The sequence below is a fragment of the Elephas maximus genome, chromosome 3, assembly GCF_024166365.1.
Source record: "Elephas maximus indicus isolate mEleMax1 chromosome 3, mEleMax1 primary haplotype, whole genome shotgun sequence".
Classification (NCBI taxonomy): Eukaryota; Metazoa; Chordata; class Mammalia; order Proboscidea; family Elephantidae; genus Elephas; species Elephas maximus.
In genome coordinates, this window is record NC_064821.1 from 81,389,168 (window position 1) to 81,406,674 (window position 17,507).

Sequence of the window (17,507 nt, forward strand, 5' to 3'; positions counted from 1 at the left end):
CGTGGCTTTTTAGTCGATGTCTGCGACACACGCAGGTTCCAATGAATTTAACTACACGCGCGAATTCCATGCAAGAAAACTCCAAGACACGGAGCAGGTGCTCTCACTCACCTATGGGCTGTACGAGTCCCCTCCCCCTGCCCCCGGCTCCCACCCCCACCCAGGGTGCAGGCAGGATGGGCAGAGTACTGACCAGGGACTGCAGGATGGCGTGGTTGGTGGCATTCATGCAGGAGTCTAGCGGGAAGGCGCACTCCCCCTCACAGTAATAGGCCGAGTAGCCTTGGGGGGCGATGACCCAGTCCTGGGAAGGAGGGAAACAGTGAGTCCACCATGTGCCCCTCCTGGGCCCCTAGGTCCATCCCCGTCACAGGACAACTCGGGGCTGTGCCTCTCTGAGCCACAGGGCCCATCAAACACCCTTGGGCCCCACCACCACCCCAGAGGCCTGAAAGCCCCCAAAGACCCTCAGTGGACAGGGCTAAGCACTGACCCCCCCATACCCTGTGAGCGCCCCGCCAGCCTCCCCCGCCCACCCGCCCCACGGCCACAGCTGTAGCTGCAGCAAACACACGGAGGCCCTGCCCACCCTGCCTGGGTGCCCTGTGGCAGCTCTGACATTTCAGTTGCCTGAGGATTCAGTCTTGCTCACTATAAAAGTAGCACATTCTCACTTTAGAAAACTTGGAAAATACCGAAGATAAAATACATAAAAAAGAAAAAATCACCCATAATTCTACCTCCTCTCTGGAGGCACGCTTAGGATTGCAAGGTGGGGTTTGTCAATTAAGAAAGGAGCAGAGTCAGGAGTTACCAGCCAGCCCAGATCCTGGAAGCTGACGTAGAGCTCGTGCCGCCGGCACACCTGACGCCCAACGGAGCCGTGGATGTCATCTGAGGGGACAGAGAATACAAGATCTTTTCTGGGGTCCGGCTCTGTCCAGCTATCCTGTGGGTGATCCCAGGGAAGGGGCCACCCTGACGGGCATATTTGTTAAATAAACAAATGATGGGAATCTAAAGCATCTGATCTCATAAAGCCCAACCCTGGAGCTCAGCTTATGCCACAATCCAGCTCAAGAGCCTTCGATGGCTCCCGATGACTGCTGAGTAACCCCACGCTCAGCCTGGCCCCTCCCCGTCAAAGAGGACCCTTGGCCACACCAAGGATGGAAGACAAGCACATCCTTTTGCCTCCAGAGACAGCTCCTGCACCCCACCCCCACCCTCTCCAGCCACATCCATTCCATACGTTCAAGTGTGCTCAGCTGAGGCCAGCAAAGGGCAGCACCCATGAAGCAGGGAACATGGCAGGTCAGGCCTGTCCCTGACACCAACGGGCTCTGCCCAGTGCGGCGACCTTCACATAAACAACTGCAGATCCTGCAAGTGTCCAGGGAAGAACAAAGGGCCAAAAGGGCCTGTGGCTGCCCAGAGGAAGGGGCGATTCACTCTGAGCGAGGTCTGGGGAAGGCTCCTGGAGAAGCCAGGGGAGGGCAGAGAAGTGACTTCCAGGTGGAAGCGTGGCCAGTGCAGAGGCTCAGAGCCTGAGAGAAGGGAGTGGCCAGTCACCCCGTGCATGGGGCAAAGGCTGGTGTTGGGAGAGGTGGCTGGAGGGAGACTGGTCACTTGAGCCATCCTGAGGGCCCAGAGGGCGCTGTCCCACCACCTGCCTCCTGCGCAGCCTCTCTAGGCAAACGCCTGCCAGAGCTCAGAGCCAGGCCAGCCCCGGACCTCACCAAAGATGCCGGGGAGCCTGTGTGGCTGCGGCAGCTCGTTGGTTTTCTTCAGCGGCCTCCTCTTCAGCGGCCTCACTGCCCGCGGGGCTCGGATGGGACCTGGGCTCACCCTGAAGAAAGTGACCACAAAGGGCTGTTTGGGGCGCGGCGCCCGGCTCCCCAGCAGACCGGCCAGGCCAGGGTCCACGCTGTGCCCTGAACAGAGAAAGGACAGAGGGCGGTCAGTGAGGGTGGTGTTCTTGCATGTGGACTCTCAGCTGGGGCCTGGGCAGGCCCAGGAGTACCGAGACTGAGACCTGAGGGGGACCTGCTGTGCCTCAGTTTCCCATCTGAAGACCTGAGTCCTAAGTCCAGCCAGGTCCCTGCAGGCAGGTCTGAGAGAGGCGGTGGGTGGAGGTTCCTTGGGGAACCGGGTACCCTTATGAGTGATGACCATGAAATGTGACATCTGCAGAGCATTCTTCCCATTTCAGTCATTTCACACGCTCACCTCACTCAATCTTTACAGTAATCCCGTACTTCATGTTTACAGAAGCTGCTGCAGTCAGGGGCCCTCAGCCTCAGGGTTCCCCCCTCCATCTGAGGACTCTGAGGCCCTGATCAATCTCCCACCCCATGCTTTCTGGGGATGTCTGGGTATGCTTTATGGGACCACCCAGCTCGTTATAGGAACCACTACCATTAGTGATGGCTACTCTGATCCCCACAGATGAGACACCAAGGCTCAGGGGGTGGAGACACTTGAAGGAGGTCCCAGAGCCGGGGCTCAACCCACGGAGGTCTCCTTCCAGCGACCAAGTTCTTATCCACTCAGAGGGATTTATGGTGAAAAAAGAGGAAAGGCTGTAGGAAGGGACATGGTTTGGGCCCAGCCCTGGGAATAGCAAAGCCTATAAAAATGGGGTTTTATTCCACAGTTGTTGAAAAGCTGAAGATGACAGGAAAAACCTAAGCTAATTAGCCCTGGGAATGTAAAGATGCCACCAACAAAACCACCTTCCCGCACCTTTTTTATTTCCAAGTAACTTTTTTTTTTAAATAATTTTTATTGTGCTTTAAGTGAAAGTTTACAAATCAAGTCAGTTTCTCACACAAAAACCCGTATACACCTTCCTACCCACTCCCAATTACTCTCCCCCTAATGAGACAACCTGCTCTCTCCCTCCACTCTCTCTTTTCGTGTCCTTTTCGCCAGCTTCTAACCCCCTCCACCCTCTCATCTCCCCTCCAGGCAGGAGATGCCAACATAGTCTCAAGTGTCCACCTGATCCAAGAAGTTCACTCCTCACCAGCATCCCTCTCCAACCCATTGTCCAGCCCAATCCATGTCTGAAGAGTTGGTTTCGGGAATGGTTCCTGTCCTGGGCCAACAGAAGGTCTGGGGGCCATGACCACTGGGGTCCTTCCAGTCTCTGTCAGACCATTAAGTCTGGTCTTATGAGAATTTGGGGTCTGCATCCCACTGCTCTCCTGCTCCCTCAGGGGTTCTCTGTTGTGTTCGCTGTCAGGGCAGTCATTGGTTGTAGCTGGGCACCATCTAGTTCTTCTGGTCTCAGGATGATATAATCGCTGGTTCATGAGGCCCCTTCTGTCTCTTGGGCTCGTAATCACCTTGTGTCCTTGGTGTTCTTCATTCTCCTTTGATCCAGGTGGGTTGAGACCAATTGATGCATCTTAGATGGCTGCCTGCTAGCGTTTAAGACCCCAGATACCACTCTTCAAAGTGGGATGCAGAATGTTTTGTTAATAGATTTTATTATGCCAAGTGACTTAGATGTCCCCTGAAGCCATGGTCCCCAGACCCCTGCCCTGGCTACACTGGCCTTCGAAGCATTCAGTTTATTCATCCAAATAACCTTTTTTTTTTTTAATTGTAAAAGCAATATAATAACCACAGTAAAACAATTTTTGAGAAAAACATATCATTCATATGCTTCCTCCTCAACTCCAGCACATTCATTTTGATTTTCTAGGGTATTTTCATAGGCTGGTTTTTAAGTTTCACACAGTTGTCAGCACAGTGAAGAAGTCTGCATTCCCCACCCTCCCCCCAACTTTTTCATGTATTTTCGTCGTTCTCAAAATAAGTCTCAATAACAAACATTTCAAAAGCGGAAAATTCCTTTGAGTAGCTATTAACTTACTGTTAGACATTTAGGTCATTTCGTTATAAAGATGAAAATGCAATAGATCCTCTTCAGTTTTTTTCCCATGAAATTTCTTATACGAAATTCAGGAGCAGGATTACTAACTCATTTTTTTGTCTCTTAAAACACAGTATGAATTGTTTAATTTACATGAAGGTGCACTTTGCATCAATGTTGGAAGCATTCACACATATAAGTACATGCACGAGTATGCATGTGTGCGTGTGTATACACATGTATATACAGACGTACATTTATAGACACATTATATATCTATCTATTTGTTCCATGTGATTGTTGCTGTAAGTTGCTGTCAGTTGCTGTCAGCTCTGATTCTTGGAGACCTCACGTAGAACAGAACAAAAATGTTGCCCCATCCCACACCATTGCCATGACCTTTCATATGTTTGAGCCCATTGTTGAGGCTATTATGTCAACCCATCTCATTGAGGGTTTTCCTCATTTTTGCTGACCAATTTGTTCCACAGCAGATCTAAAATAGTTCTCCATTACAGACTACAGGTCAAGGACATTGTCTGCCTGCCCCACCCATGGTCCCACTCAAAGGCCAGCCCTTAGATAGCAGTGCTTTAGACCAGGTGTCCACTGGCCACCACTGACTGAACAACAATGAATCCAGAGACCAACCTTTGACCTATGACATCACCTGCCACACACTAATGAACTGGGCTGATTGGAGGCTCACTGTCAGGAATGTGAGTAAGAGCTGCTGAGACAGGGAGAGTGTCAGCTGCAGGAGTTGACCCTAAAGAAGTACGAGAGTGAAGCCATTCAGTAGAGTTTGGGAAACGGCAAGTCAAAGTTATGAGGAGGCAGTGCTATGAGGAAACAGAAACCATGAGAAAAGTAAAATAAGTGCAGAGCACAGGGGAAAGGTGACTGAGGTCACAAAGATGATAAAGTGGAACGGACTTGAGAGGGGAGCCAACAGTCATCAATGCCAGACCCTGGAGTGGAGCTCCACTGACTCGGGGACACATGGCAGGGGAAGTGGCCGTGGAGCCAGGGTGGGCCCTCCAGGCCTATCTGTGCCACTGCTCTGTCCTTTGAGTCCCAGCAGGCCCCTGTCTACCTTGGGCCCATGGAGGTGGATCAGTCCTCTAAGGCTTTGCCCACCATTTGTCTTCCTTTTGTGCAACTGTCTGTTCAGGGATCTCACTGGGGTCTCCTGGGTGCAGAACAGAAGGACAAATAGGCTCAATGATGCCACAAAGTCTCACAGAGCCCCAAGGAACCAAGCCTTGTGTTGGGTATTGGGGAGCCGTTTGGAGGCTCTCACAGGCCTGACTAGCCTGCCTGAGGATCCTTGGAAGCATCTAATCCTAATTTCTATTTTACAGAAACAGAAACTGAGGTCCAGAGACAGCAGTCCCTGTTCAAGGTCTCAGAGCAAGCTGCAATAGAGTCAGGATATTTCTACCCTTCCCCAGCAAACTGGGTGAGGTGCGGGGTGGGGAGGGCAAAGTGCTAACATTTGGTCTCTTTCAGAAGTCCTAATCTAGCAGTCCTGGGAAAATGCCTCTGTGCCCCTCCTTCCACAGTCAGGGATCCCCCTTCCCACTGGCCCTGCTTTTTGCCCAACCCATTCTTAGGCAGGATTCCTTGTCTCCAGCTGACAGGTGGTGAGCCCCTAGGCTGCCCAGGTCTGGGCAGGCTGCTTCCCAGAAAGATAGAGGTTGGGGCTGCAGGAGCCTCTGGGGGCCCAAGGTCCGTGTCTCTAGACCTGACCTTGTGAGGGAGCTGTCAGGCATCCTCTCCCCTTTGCAGGTGACAGGCCATGCTGTTGGCATGCCTCCAGATGTGGGCCACACTGTGGTCTTCCACCTTAGGCCCAGATGGAGCTGCTGTTCCTCTGAGCCCAGGTGGGCCCAGTGAGGCCCCCAGCCTCACCCCATTTCTGAGCGGCCCCATCACACCCCAGAACATTCTGGCAGCTCACCTGCCCTGTCCTTTACCCAATGCACCCAGGCCAAATATTGCCTCTCCCCAAGGCTTCTCTCTGTTCTAGGTGCCACCTGACCCTTCCCTGCAGCCCCTGCCCCATGTCAGCCTGCAGTCAGGGAAGTAACCATGTTGTCGCCACGACGGACAATCGGGATGATTGGGTTAGAACCCTTGAAGGGAAATCCCACTGTGGACATGTTTAAGACCAGGATTATTTTTGACCCCATAGGTTAGTTCTTAAAAATTGTTCATATGAGAGACACAGCATTTCCTTCTCTCAACTATCTTAACATCCCTTCACTTGTCTGCTTCTGGAAACCTCTGTGTTCTCCACCTGCTGCTGGAAAATTCCTGATGCCCAGGGAAGATCACATTACCCTCTCCTCACAGGCCCCAAATGATGCCCTACTGTCCACTCAGTGGCATTCCATGCCTCCATCCCATGGTCAAGGTCGCTGTCCTTCCAGGCTGTCCCCTCAGTGAGCACTATCGCCGCCGCCCTGCCGCCCCTTCCTTCCAGTATCTGCTCCTTCCTTCAGGGTGAGGCTGCTTGACCTTCCTTGATCAGCTAGAATTTTCTGATCTTAACATCTCCTATCAGTTGTGCACACCCTGAGAGCTACCTGTATAAAGCCCAGAGTCCCTGCAGGCGTTTTTAACACTTTACACATACATATTGAGTTTTTCCTTTTATTTTTTGAGACTCTCGGTTCAGGATAAAATAGCTGACAGACCCTCTTGGGTTAAGACACAGTGTTACACAAGAGGCTAGTTAGAGCCCCCACACAGAGAGGAAGGATCTAAGCGTCTGGTCTGGGTAACACAGGAACACTCCGATTTAAGATGAGAAAAGCCATCCATCGAAGTCCACCAGTTAGGGTCCTAGCGCTCCTCCTCTCACAAACCACAGCCTATTACGAGCACAGGTGGATTGTGTACTCACACAGGAAGCTTCCCAGTGGAACGTCAGCGCCCAGAGTCTCTCCTCCTGCAGGCTCTCCCAGCGCCCGGTTCTCTGTCCCACCGAGATGGTCCTGCCTGCCTTCTAGGGACATCTACTGAGCTATAAGGAGGAGGAGTGTGGCGGGAGGAAGTAAGGATATAGGGAAACAAAATCAGCAACACAATGAAAGGGCCCAGAGGAAAAGTCAGAAGAGCCAAAGGAAAAGGGAAATCTTTAGGGATATTTCTGTCGACCACTAATTCACATGTTTGTATATTATTCTTGATATTAGTAAAATGGGGCCTTCAGTAGACTCTGGGTGGAGTTATTTTCTCCCTCGTTTTTGTCTCTATTTTATGATTGAACTATGAGGGAAAGCACGTCAATCAAACCCTTCCTAAGTGATCCTCTAGGCTACATATACCGGAATGTAAATATCACAGAAAGTGAGGGGGCCACCAGTGTCCTCACCGATTATCACAGAGCTTTCTCAGCACCAACAGAACATCCAGGACAAGCTTTTGTTTTTTCTCCGGTTTTTAATTAGATTCATATCCCTCTTGAGAGAACAAAGTCTATCCAGCTGTAGAAAGTCTGAGGGACCAGGAGGAAAACTAGTCAAACCGCTTGTGAAACTTGCAAATGTGATGACCAACTTCCCGTGAGGTGAAAATGAAACCCACATTCCATGGTAAAGGCCCATGTCACATCTTACATTGTAATTTGCTGCATTGGCTTGAGGTCCGGTGAGACTGCGAAGGCACACCCTGTGCACTTTTTGATGTCATCCACTGTCAGGCCTTCCCAGAGCTCAATCAGCGTCAGTCCTCTCTTGGGGTGCACGTTGAACACGGCCCTTTCTGTGATGATCCGGTTCACACAGCGCTTCCCAGTCAGCGGCATTGTACAGTTGTCCAAGATTTTGGGTTCATTTGCCTTTGAACAATGCTCCATAGTGACCACGACTCTGGTTTTGGGACTGGACACTAGATCCATGGCACCTCCCATTCCTTTCACCTTCTTCCCGGGAATCATCCAGTTGGCCAGGTCACCGTATTTGGAAACCTGCATTCCTCCCAGCATCGTCAGACCAAGGTGCCCCCCCCTAATCATTGCAAATGACTCATCACTGGAGAAGAAAGAAGCCCCGGGAAGAACAGTGACTGTCTGCTTGCCAGCATTGATGAGATCCGCATCCACCTCACTTTGTACTGGAAATGGCCCCAAGCCCAGGACCCCATTTTCACTCTGAAGATGAACAGTCATATTTGGGCTGATAAAGTTGCTGGCCAGGAGAGGGATTCCTATGCCCAAATTAGCATACATGCCATCTTCAAATTCCAGAGCCGCCCGTTTGATGATGCGAGTCCTCAGATTATCTTCGGATGTGTGTTTTCCCGCTCCCTCTTGTCGGACTGCTAGGCGCTCAATTCTTTTCTCATACTTTTCTCCCTTTATCAAGCGGTCTACATAAATGCTAGGAACATGGATGTCTTCTGGGGAAAATGATCCGACCTCCACAATTTCTTCAACCTCCACCACTGTGGTTTCTGCAGCTTTGCACATAGGCACGTTGAAATTCCTTGCACTCTTCCTGAAGATAACGTTTCCCGAGCGGTCGGCCTTCCACCCCTTCACCAAAGAAAAATCTCCTCTGATGGCTTCCTCCAGAAGATAATGGTGGCCATGAAACTCCCTCACCTCTCTGGGCTTACTGATGACGGCGAGGTGGCCATCGTCATAGTACCTGATGGGCGCACCTCCTTCCTGGACCAGGGTCCCGTAGCCCGTGCTGGTGTAGAAGGCGGGCACCCCGGCGCCCCCCGCGCGGATCCTCTCGGCCAGTGTGCCCTGGGGCGTCAGCTCCAGCTCCAGCTCCCCGGCCAAGTACTGGCGCTCGCAGAGGGCGTTCTCCCCCACATAGGAGCAGATGATGCGTCTAATCTGCTTGCTCGCCAGTAAGAGGCCCAGTCCGAAGTCGTCCAAGCCCACGGTGTTGCTGACCACGGTGAGCCCTTTCACTTGGGTCTTCAGCAGGGCCCCGATCAGGTTCTCGGGGATCCCGCAGATGCCGAAGCCTCCCATCAGGACGGTGGCGTCATGAGGGATGTCCTTGATGGCCTCCACCGCGTCTGCGTAGAACTTGACCCGGTGGCTGGCGCTGGTGGAGAAGCAGCGAGCACCACCCTCGGACAGAGCGGGGCCGATCCGGGCGCCCCCCGAGCGGCCTGCGAGGGCGCAGAGCCGCAACCCCGAGGAAAGGAGCCTCAGGGCCGCCATGTGGGTGCGCGGTCCAAGGTCCCGCAGGCGAGAGGCTGGGGGCGCGCCTCTGAGCCCCGCGTAGGGGCGCCACGGCCGCGTCACAGAGCCAGAGCGCCCGCCGCGGTGACGTCCCCGGGCCGCGAGGGTGGGAACGGCCTAGTGCCGGGGCAGCGACCCTCTCCATGTTGCACGTGAGGACACAGGCACAGAGAAGCCAAGTAGGTGCCGGCCACAGGGCAGACAGATTGGAACTTGACTGTCCCGCGCCGCGGAGCTAGCACGTGACGCTACCGCGGCCCCGCCAGAAGGGAATTGCTCACGGGGCCGCGCTCCAATGACTGCGGGTTCAGGTTTGGGGAGGCCCAGAGAGAATTCTGTGCCGGTGGCCCCCAGTCAGCTCACCGTCTCTGTCCCCAGCATCCTGACTTGCAGCCCTGGGTTCAGTCCCCGTCTCAGGCCCACAGGCCCTCACAAAGCTGAGCAGAGCTCAGGGCCTCTATTGGGACATGGACCCAAAGCCTCTCCTGACCCTGCCTGACCCTCTGGAGCCTCTGCCAGAAACTCCAAACCCTCTGGAGCTTCCAAGACACTGATAGCTACTGAACAGCTATCCTCACTGAGCACCGACTTTGTGACCTGTTTAATCCTGTTGACAACCTCAAGAGCCAGTGCCTGCCCCACTCATTTCATTGCCCTGGAGGAGCTCAAGTTCACCCCTCATCATGACAGCAGGGATGCAGGTCCTGCCCAGCCATCAGTCACAGCAAGGGTCCCTTCTCCTGAAGAGGCTGCCCCTCCTTGTGCTTCGAGTCCCCCCACTGGGAACTAGTGGAGGATTCTGCACTTCTCCTCGCTCCACTGAGTCATTCCCATCGGCACACCACATGCTCTGCTGCCTCCTAGTCTGAAAAGGCCCTCCCTGACCCCACATTTCCCTCCAGCCACCCCATTTCTTGGATCCCTCCTCTAGCATAAGTTCTACAAAGAGCTGTCTAGTGTCTCAACCACCTGCTTTGGTTGTCCCTCCAGCTCCCCAATCAGGCTACATCCCCACCCTCCACTGAGCTGCTCTGGTCAAGGATATCAGTCACCTCCATGTGACTAAGCCCTCTGGTCACTTCTCAGTCCTGGCCTTTCTCAACCTCTACAGAGGACAGGTGACACTCCCTCCTCCTGGGAAGGCTTCTTTGCTTCCTTCTTTCTTCTCTTGGCTTCTGGGTTACCTTGCTCTCCAGTTTTCTGCTTCTCCCTGGCTGGTCCCACTCAGTCTCAGTTGTGGCCCTTCCTTGGCAGGACCTCTGGATATTGGAGGCCCCAGGGCTCCAGGCCAGTCCCTTCTGCTGTATTGCTATATTACTTCCCTGGGTGCCCTTGTCCAGTTCCATGGCCTTAAATCCACTTATACCCAGTGGTTCCCACACCTGGGTCTCCGGCACTCACCTTTCCCTGGAATGGCATTTGCACGTGGATCTCTACCAGGGTCTCAATAATACCATGGCCAAAAGAGAGCTCTTGATATCCTACCTGAAGCCTGCTCCTCCTCTAGTTTTCCCTAACTCAGGCAAAACAAAAAAAACTATTAAGAAATCCGTGATTCCCCCTTTTCTCATCTACACGCCCAGCAGTAAATAACCTAAACCAAACCCCCTGCTGCCGAGTTGGCTCTGACTCATAGAGACCCTACCGGACAGAGCAGAGCTGCCCTATAGGATATCCAAGGCTGTCGTCTCTATAGGAGCAGACTGCCACATCTTCCTCCCCGAGCGCCTGGTGGGCTCCAACCACTGACCTCTCAGTTAGCAGCCGACTGCTTAGCTGCTGTACTGCCTCGGCTCCTTCTGCTAGAAATACATCCTAACGATTCTACCTCCACAACATATTTCTGATCTATTCACTTTTCTCCATCCCAGATGCTCCCAACAAGCGCTTACAGCTCTCCCCTGGACCACGGTGTGGCTCCTGACAGTTCCCTCTCACTTCAGTTTGTCCATTGTACCCACTGAGCTCAGAGGGCTTTGTTTTATACATATATTTAAATAGACTTTGTATTTTACAATAGTTCAGCGTTACAGGAAAATTGCAGAGACAGTACGGAGAGTTCCCATGTGCCTGGCACCCAGTGTCCCCTGTTAACGTCTTATGTTGCTATGGTACATTATGAACAAATATTATTACTGCTAACCAAACACCATACTTTATTCAGATTTCATTAGTTTTCCCCTAGCATTCTTTTTCTGATCTAGGATACTACATTGCATTTATTCATTATGACTCTTTAGGCTCCTCTAGGATGTGACAATTTCAAAGTCTTTACTTGTTTTTGAAGCCTTTTAAGTATTAAGAGGAAACCCTCGTAGTGTAGTGGTTAAGTGCTACAGCTCCTAACCAAAAGGCTGGCAGTTCAAATCCACCAGCCGCTCCTTGGAAACTCTATGGGGCAGTTCTACTCTGTCCTACAGTGTCACTATCAGTTGGAATTGACTTGATGGCAATGGGTTTGTTTGGTTTTTGGCTAAGTATTAAGAAGTAATCGTCAAGACTTAATGGTTTGACAGAGACTGGAGGAACCCCTGAAACTATGGCCCCCGGACTCAATATTAACCTAGAACTGGAACCATTCCTGAAGCCCACTCTTCAGACAAAGATTAGACAGGACTACAAAACAAAAAATAATACATGTCAGGAGTGTGCTTCTTAGTTGAACTGGGTACAAAAGACCAAATGAGTGGCTCCTGTCTGGAGGCAGGATGAGAAGGCAGGAAGGGACAGGAACTGGTGGAACAGACACAGGGAAGCCAGGGCAAAAGGGGGAGTGGGGATTGCAACTAAGGTCACAAAATAATATGTGTATAATTTTTTGTATGAGAAATTAACTTGAGATGTAAACTTTCACCTAAAGCATAATTTAAAAAAAAAAAAAGAACCCCCCCAAAAAAAGAATGGTCAGTTACAATAATAAGATATTTTTTAAAAATACATACAAACTAATCCAAGTTACTAAATTTAAAAATTATAAGATGAAATATAACTAATAATTCTAATTTTTAAAAAGGAAATGGCTAGGAATTCTGTAGAGCATCTTTCAATGTGAGTTTGTCTGATGCTTTTCTCATGGTTAGACTGGAGTTAGTGGGTTTTGGGAGGAAAGATCACCAAGGAAGTACCATTCTCATCACGTCATATCAAGGGTACCCACTATCAACATGACTTAACGCTGTTGATATGAACCTTGGTCACTGGGCTGAGACGGTGTTTGTCAGCTGTCTCCAGTGTAAAGTGACCTGCCCATCCCCTTTCCATACTGTGCTCTTTGGAAGCAAGTCACTAAGCAAAGCCCATGCTTAGGGGTAGTGAGTTATGCTCCAACTCCTTAAGGGAGGAGTGTACCAGAAGGTTCTTTTTTAAAAACCCACATCACTTCTTGTTATACTCCACTACCATTAAAAAAAATAATAAAATACCCTAAAAACTCCAACTTGCCCTGGTCTACCCTAACTCAAAACCACCCCTGCTGACCTCTTTCAATCTTGTCTTCCTCTCTTCCTCACCTGCTCTGCTCCAGCCATGGCAGCCATCTTGCTATTTGTCCAACACGCCGATCTTGTGCCCACCTGAGGCCTTTCTATCACCAGTGCCTTTCTCTTTCCCCCAAAATACCTACTGAAAGAATGAATGAGTGAATCCTCATTCTATAGATGAGAAAACAGAGGCTTAGAAAGGTAAGTACCTCCAACATTACCAAACTACAAAGTTACAGAGCTGGGATTCAAACCCAGGCCCCTCTGACTCAAAGCCTGAGGGTTTAACCACTTCACCCTACTGCCCCTCCCCTGGGTAGGAACTCCCAGTGTAGAGAAGGTTGCTCTGTAGAAAGAATTTCCCAGCTCTTGGGAAGAAAAACATTGACTCACTCTCTTAGCAACTCAAATGTAGGCTCTGCAGAAAGAGAAGAGGGAAAACACCATTGTGTGAGGGCCTACTATGTGTCCTGCACTGTGCCAGGAACCTTACTCACTTTACCTCATTGAGTCCTCACAGTGGGGAGGGGGTATAACCCAGTGTTACGTTTGAGAAAGCTGGGCACCGAGGGCAAAAGCGAGGCAGACCACCACTGCCCCTGACATGGCCTCAGAGGAGCCCGAGGAGAATATCCGCTGCACAGAGCCCCAGTCTTACCATCCTCCGTTTCCACATAGAGGCGGAGTCCGAGGTTCTTGTTATGGTTCAACAGCCAGCGGTCACTGGCTGCTGTGACATCCAACACCAGCCAGCCCTCGTTACCAGCTCGGAGCGTCTGAAGATCCAAAAAGAACAAGTCAGACTCCCTGTGGACATGAAAGAACAATTAACTGAGGCCAGCACAGCTGCCTTGTGTTTCTAGTGCCTGCCTGGGGGACATTTGTGGAGCATCTACCCTGCTCATGGTTCTGGGCTGGGTGCCTTAGTGTACTTTCTTGCTGTATCAAAGGCATTACTGCACCCATGTACAGATGAGGAAACTGAGGCCCAGGAGGCTCTGTGACCTGTCCACAGCCCCATAGCCAGGACTGGCAGGGCCAAGATTTGAAACCAGGACTGCTGCTGGGCTCCTTCCATAGTGCCAAGAGGCCTCTGAGGTGAAGCATATTTCCCACCTCTGAGGCTGGTCTCCCCAGGAAGTTCCTCTTTCTGTCCTCTGGGAAATGTACCCCCCTCCCCAGGGCTAGGCAGGACACACCAACAGTCACTTGTCTGTGAGGGAGGGGGAGGCACAGGGTTGAGGGTAAGGCACCTGTTGGACTGCTCCTTGACCACCTCAAACATGCTGATGTGGAGGGTCTTGTTGATCTGGTGGATGTTCGGCACCTTATAAATCCGGAACTCAGCAGCTGTAACCGCCTCCCCCACTGGGATCTGGGTCAGGTCAAACCAAAACTCCTTCCAGTGGGGTTCCTGGTGGGCCAGGGCGTGGTTGCGCTCCACTGGAAGACAGAGCAGGGCAAGGCGGTCACTCAAGGCACCCGAGCATAGCAGACGCAGGCTCAGGCTCACTGCCCACCAGCCATGTGGCAGGGCATGGCACCCAGCCTGGGTGGGGCTGTCTCCTCCTCTGTAAACAAGCTCTGCCCCCCAGGGTGTTAGGAGGGTTCCATCAGGTCATTAGTGAGGCGCTCCCTGCACAGAGCTCAGCAAGGGTAGGCTTTCATTCTTGGCCCTGTGTCTCACGCCCCAAACACTGCCTGCCCCTGCTCAGCCCCCTGCTGGCTCCTTGGCCCACAGAGGAGACAGGACAGGTCCTTTCTCTGGGACCCAAGGCTACCGGGGAGATGAACATCGGATCCTAGGGAGAAACAGGGCCATGGTCCCAGTGACAAAACCTTGTGGACAGGGACACACATGACTGTGTTTTACCAGGAAAGTGGCTGTCCCCGATCTGCCCAAAGCGGCTGGATGGGAGAAGGAGGGCAGGAGAGAACTTGGAGCTGACATTTGAGCTGGACCTTGAGGGGTGAGTGTGAATTTGTCATGATGTCATGATGCCAGGGAGAGCAAAGGGACCAGATTGCTGAAGACCTTCAGGGCACATGGGAAAGCCACCACCACAAAACAACAGCAAAAGGTGAAAGGATCAAATGGAACAAGGTGAAGGAGGAAGAAGAGCCACAGAGAGACTGGAAAGGAATAAGGAAAAACAAGGTAGGAATAACAAGCTCCTTGAGACCCAGATCAAGTCCTGGGGGGTGTGGGAGGATCCCATCGGTGTGGTGAAATCTGAGAGGGCTTCACGGAGGAGATGACATCTGAGCTAGGCCTCGAAGGATGAAACGGGGTCTTGATAGGCAGCGAAGGTGACAGGGATGGCCTTCCAGGCAAAGGGGACTCCTACGCACAGGCATGGAAGCAGCTAGGAGCCACACGGAGGTCAGCAGAGTGGGGTGCAGGCCAAGAGTGTGGTTGTGGCCTGACTGCAGAAGACCTGACTTCCGGGGTTGGCACGTGGGCTATGCTTGCCAGTGGGAGGAGCAGGGTTCCGGGCCAGCAGCGGAGTGGTGTGGTTTGAGTGGAGTGGTGTGGTCTGAGTGAAGGGAGACGTCCGGGGAGGCAAGGGTAGGACAGGCTGGAGGTGATGCGGAGCGGGTTCAGAGGTGGGGGCTGGTGTAACAGCCTGTGGGGGAGGTTGCGGTTGTGGAACAAACCCCACATTTCTCAGCTGCACAGAAATGCCCAGGACAGAGTATTTAGGGCAGTCTCACACTAACATCCTGTCACTTGCCAACACCAAAAATCTGTGACTCCAGAAAGCAAGGGCAGGAGCTGCCCAGCGCCTTCCTCAAAGCCTAACCCTGAGATTTTAATTATATGTCTGTGAGTCTTTTTAAAGATTCTCTCTGTGGCTACTGGGCTCAGTGACACAGGTTTTAAAAAGGCCCAGGATGTGTGGCCTGAGGCGGATGTGGCAGTACGTCCTGTCCTCGCAGTGGGGACTTGGTCCAGTGATAGGCAGGCAGGCAGCTGTGATGGGCGGGCGGTGGGACAGGACATGTTCGGGCAGGAAAAGAGGGACTGCACATCCCCAGGCCAGGGAGGAGAAGAGCTAGGATGTCCCTCGTCCAGCCACACCTTGGGCTGGGCATGCTGCAGTTGCCCACCTGAGAGCCAGGCCATTTCAGGTGCAGTGTGATACAGGGTAGGACCCGGTCCCTCCCAGACAGGCAGAGAGCATCCAGGGCAGCGTTCAGGATCTTTGCTGGGTGATGCCCGTGGATATCTACACACCTCTGCCCTCCTCCGACAGACACGCACTCACACGCACAGTCAGTGGACTCAGGCTGCACAGACTACCTTGTTATGGGGCTGGGCAAAATCTTGATTTGCAGGAACGTGTCCTGTGGTTAACAGGTGCGGGCTGTTGGCTGTCACAGGGTGTGGGACAGAGTGAAGGAGGGTCGCTCAGAATGTCCGTCATGGCCCACTCCTCAAAGCATCATTAAGTGCATCCGTCCCCACGGGGGGCTGACAGGTGGGTGCTGGGGGCATACTGTCTGCACGCCTGACACTGGTTGCATGCTGGATCTGGGAACCAAAGGAATAACCCATGAACCTACCAGCTCCACGCTCCCTTGTTGTCCTGCAGGTAAGGATGAAGCCCAGGGGTCACCTGGGCTGGCTCAAGACAGCCTTGCTCAAATGAACTGACCCCACTTCGAAACTTCCACCCTGTGTGTTTGTGGAACTGATAAGCTACCCAGGAATGCCAGCACAGGAAGTAGTCTATCCTGGCTGCTCTAGGCAAGTGCTAGAAAGTGCGAAATTTTCAGAATGGTGGTTTGCAACAAAAAATTGATGAAATTTTCAGGGGTGTGGATCTGGACAAAGGAAGTACCCTTTTCTCTGAAAGTCAGTGGGGAAGGTGGGCAGAGGTCACCTGTGGAGCAGCTTTTTCAGTGCATGTTCCTTTGAGTTAGAACAGATATTTCCCAAAAGCTGGTTTTGTGGAAGAGCACTATCTGGCAGCTATGTTTCCCCCTCGTTAACTGTGCAGGCTGATCCAGCTTTAGCCAGAGAGGCAGCACTGGGCAGCACAGACAGCTCTGGCTGGTGGCCGGGACTCTCACCACAGGCCTGGCTCTCCCTGCACCAACCTCCTATTGTCCCTCTTGGCCTCAGTCTACTCCTCCATGGACTGGGGATCAGGATATTGCCCAGCTTTCCTCACGGGGCTATAAAAGGGCTCTGTAAACAGTTGGGGTGATGGACTGGGAGCGGTGGCAGTCAACAGGAGTTCTGAATAGATATGACTTACAACATCCCAACTTTGTGCTAAGACAAGGTATAATCAGGAGGCCGTGTCAGAAATTCCAAAGACTCTGAATTAGTCTTTTTCTAACTAAGTGTATTCTCTCACACATTTATTTATTCACAAATTTATCATGTTCAATTTATAATCAGATGTATCAAGCTTTTACTCTGCGTAAGGCACTGTCCTGGCACTGGGATAGACAGTGAACAGTGAACACACAAACCAGGTGTCTGCACTCTGGAGTTTACAGTCTAATGGGGAAGACAGAACGGCAACAACAACAACAAAAAAGTGAAATATATGCTCCATCATTTCTACTGTGGTAAATGCTGTGATAGAAATATGGAGGGTTATGGGCTCAAGAGTAAAAGGGAAGGGGTAGGGGCTGTGTCTGAATCATCTAGTGCTGCTAAACGAAAATACCACAAGTGGATGGCTTTAACAAAGAGAAATTTATTCTCTCACAGTCTAGTAGGTTCCAAGTCCAAATTCAGGGTGTCAGCTCCAGGGGACGGCTTTCTCTCTCTGTCAGCTGTGGAGGAAGGTTCTTGTCCTCAATCTTCCCCTGGTGGAGGAGCTTCTCAGGCGCAGGGACCCCAGGTCCAAAGGACGCACTCTGCTCTTGGTGCTGCTTTCTTGGTGGTATGAGGTCCCCAACTCTATGCTTGTTT

At 51.9% G+C, this 17,507-nt stretch overlaps 2 protein-coding genes across 2 annotated transcripts in view; both read right to left on the reverse strand.

Moving 5' to 3' along the window:
- The window catches only part of LOC126071709 (bone morphogenetic protein 8A), a 37,176-nt gene that overhangs the window by 4,932 nt on the left and 14,737 nt on the right, over positions 1-17,507 (reverse strand). Inside the window, exons 2-6 of the mRNA XM_049875942.1 lie at positions 13,828-14,017; positions 13,233-13,381; positions 1,740-1,934; positions 815-894; positions 194-304 (exon numbers count right to left, since the gene is read on the reverse strand). Of these exons, the coding sequence (XP_049731899.1) occupies positions 194-304; positions 815-894; positions 1,740-1,934; positions 13,233-13,381; positions 13,828-14,017 (725 nt within the window). The remainder of the gene's footprint in view (positions 1-193; positions 305-814; positions 895-1,739; positions 1,935-13,232; positions 13,382-13,827; positions 14,018-17,507) is intronic.
- OXCT2 (3-oxoacid CoA-transferase 2) lies at positions 7,506-9,074 on the reverse strand. Its single transcript, XM_049875941.1, has one exon. It carries the CDS (start codon positions 9,072-9,074, stop codon positions 7,506-7,508), a length of 1,569 nt encoding a protein of 522 aa, XP_049731898.1.

What these genes read in the sequence shown, in the direction of transcription:
- OXCT2 (XM_049875941.1), bottom strand. Translation starts at nt 9,074, where the DNA reads ATGGCGGCCCTGAGGCTCCTTTCCTCGGGGTTGCGGCTCTGCGCCCTC.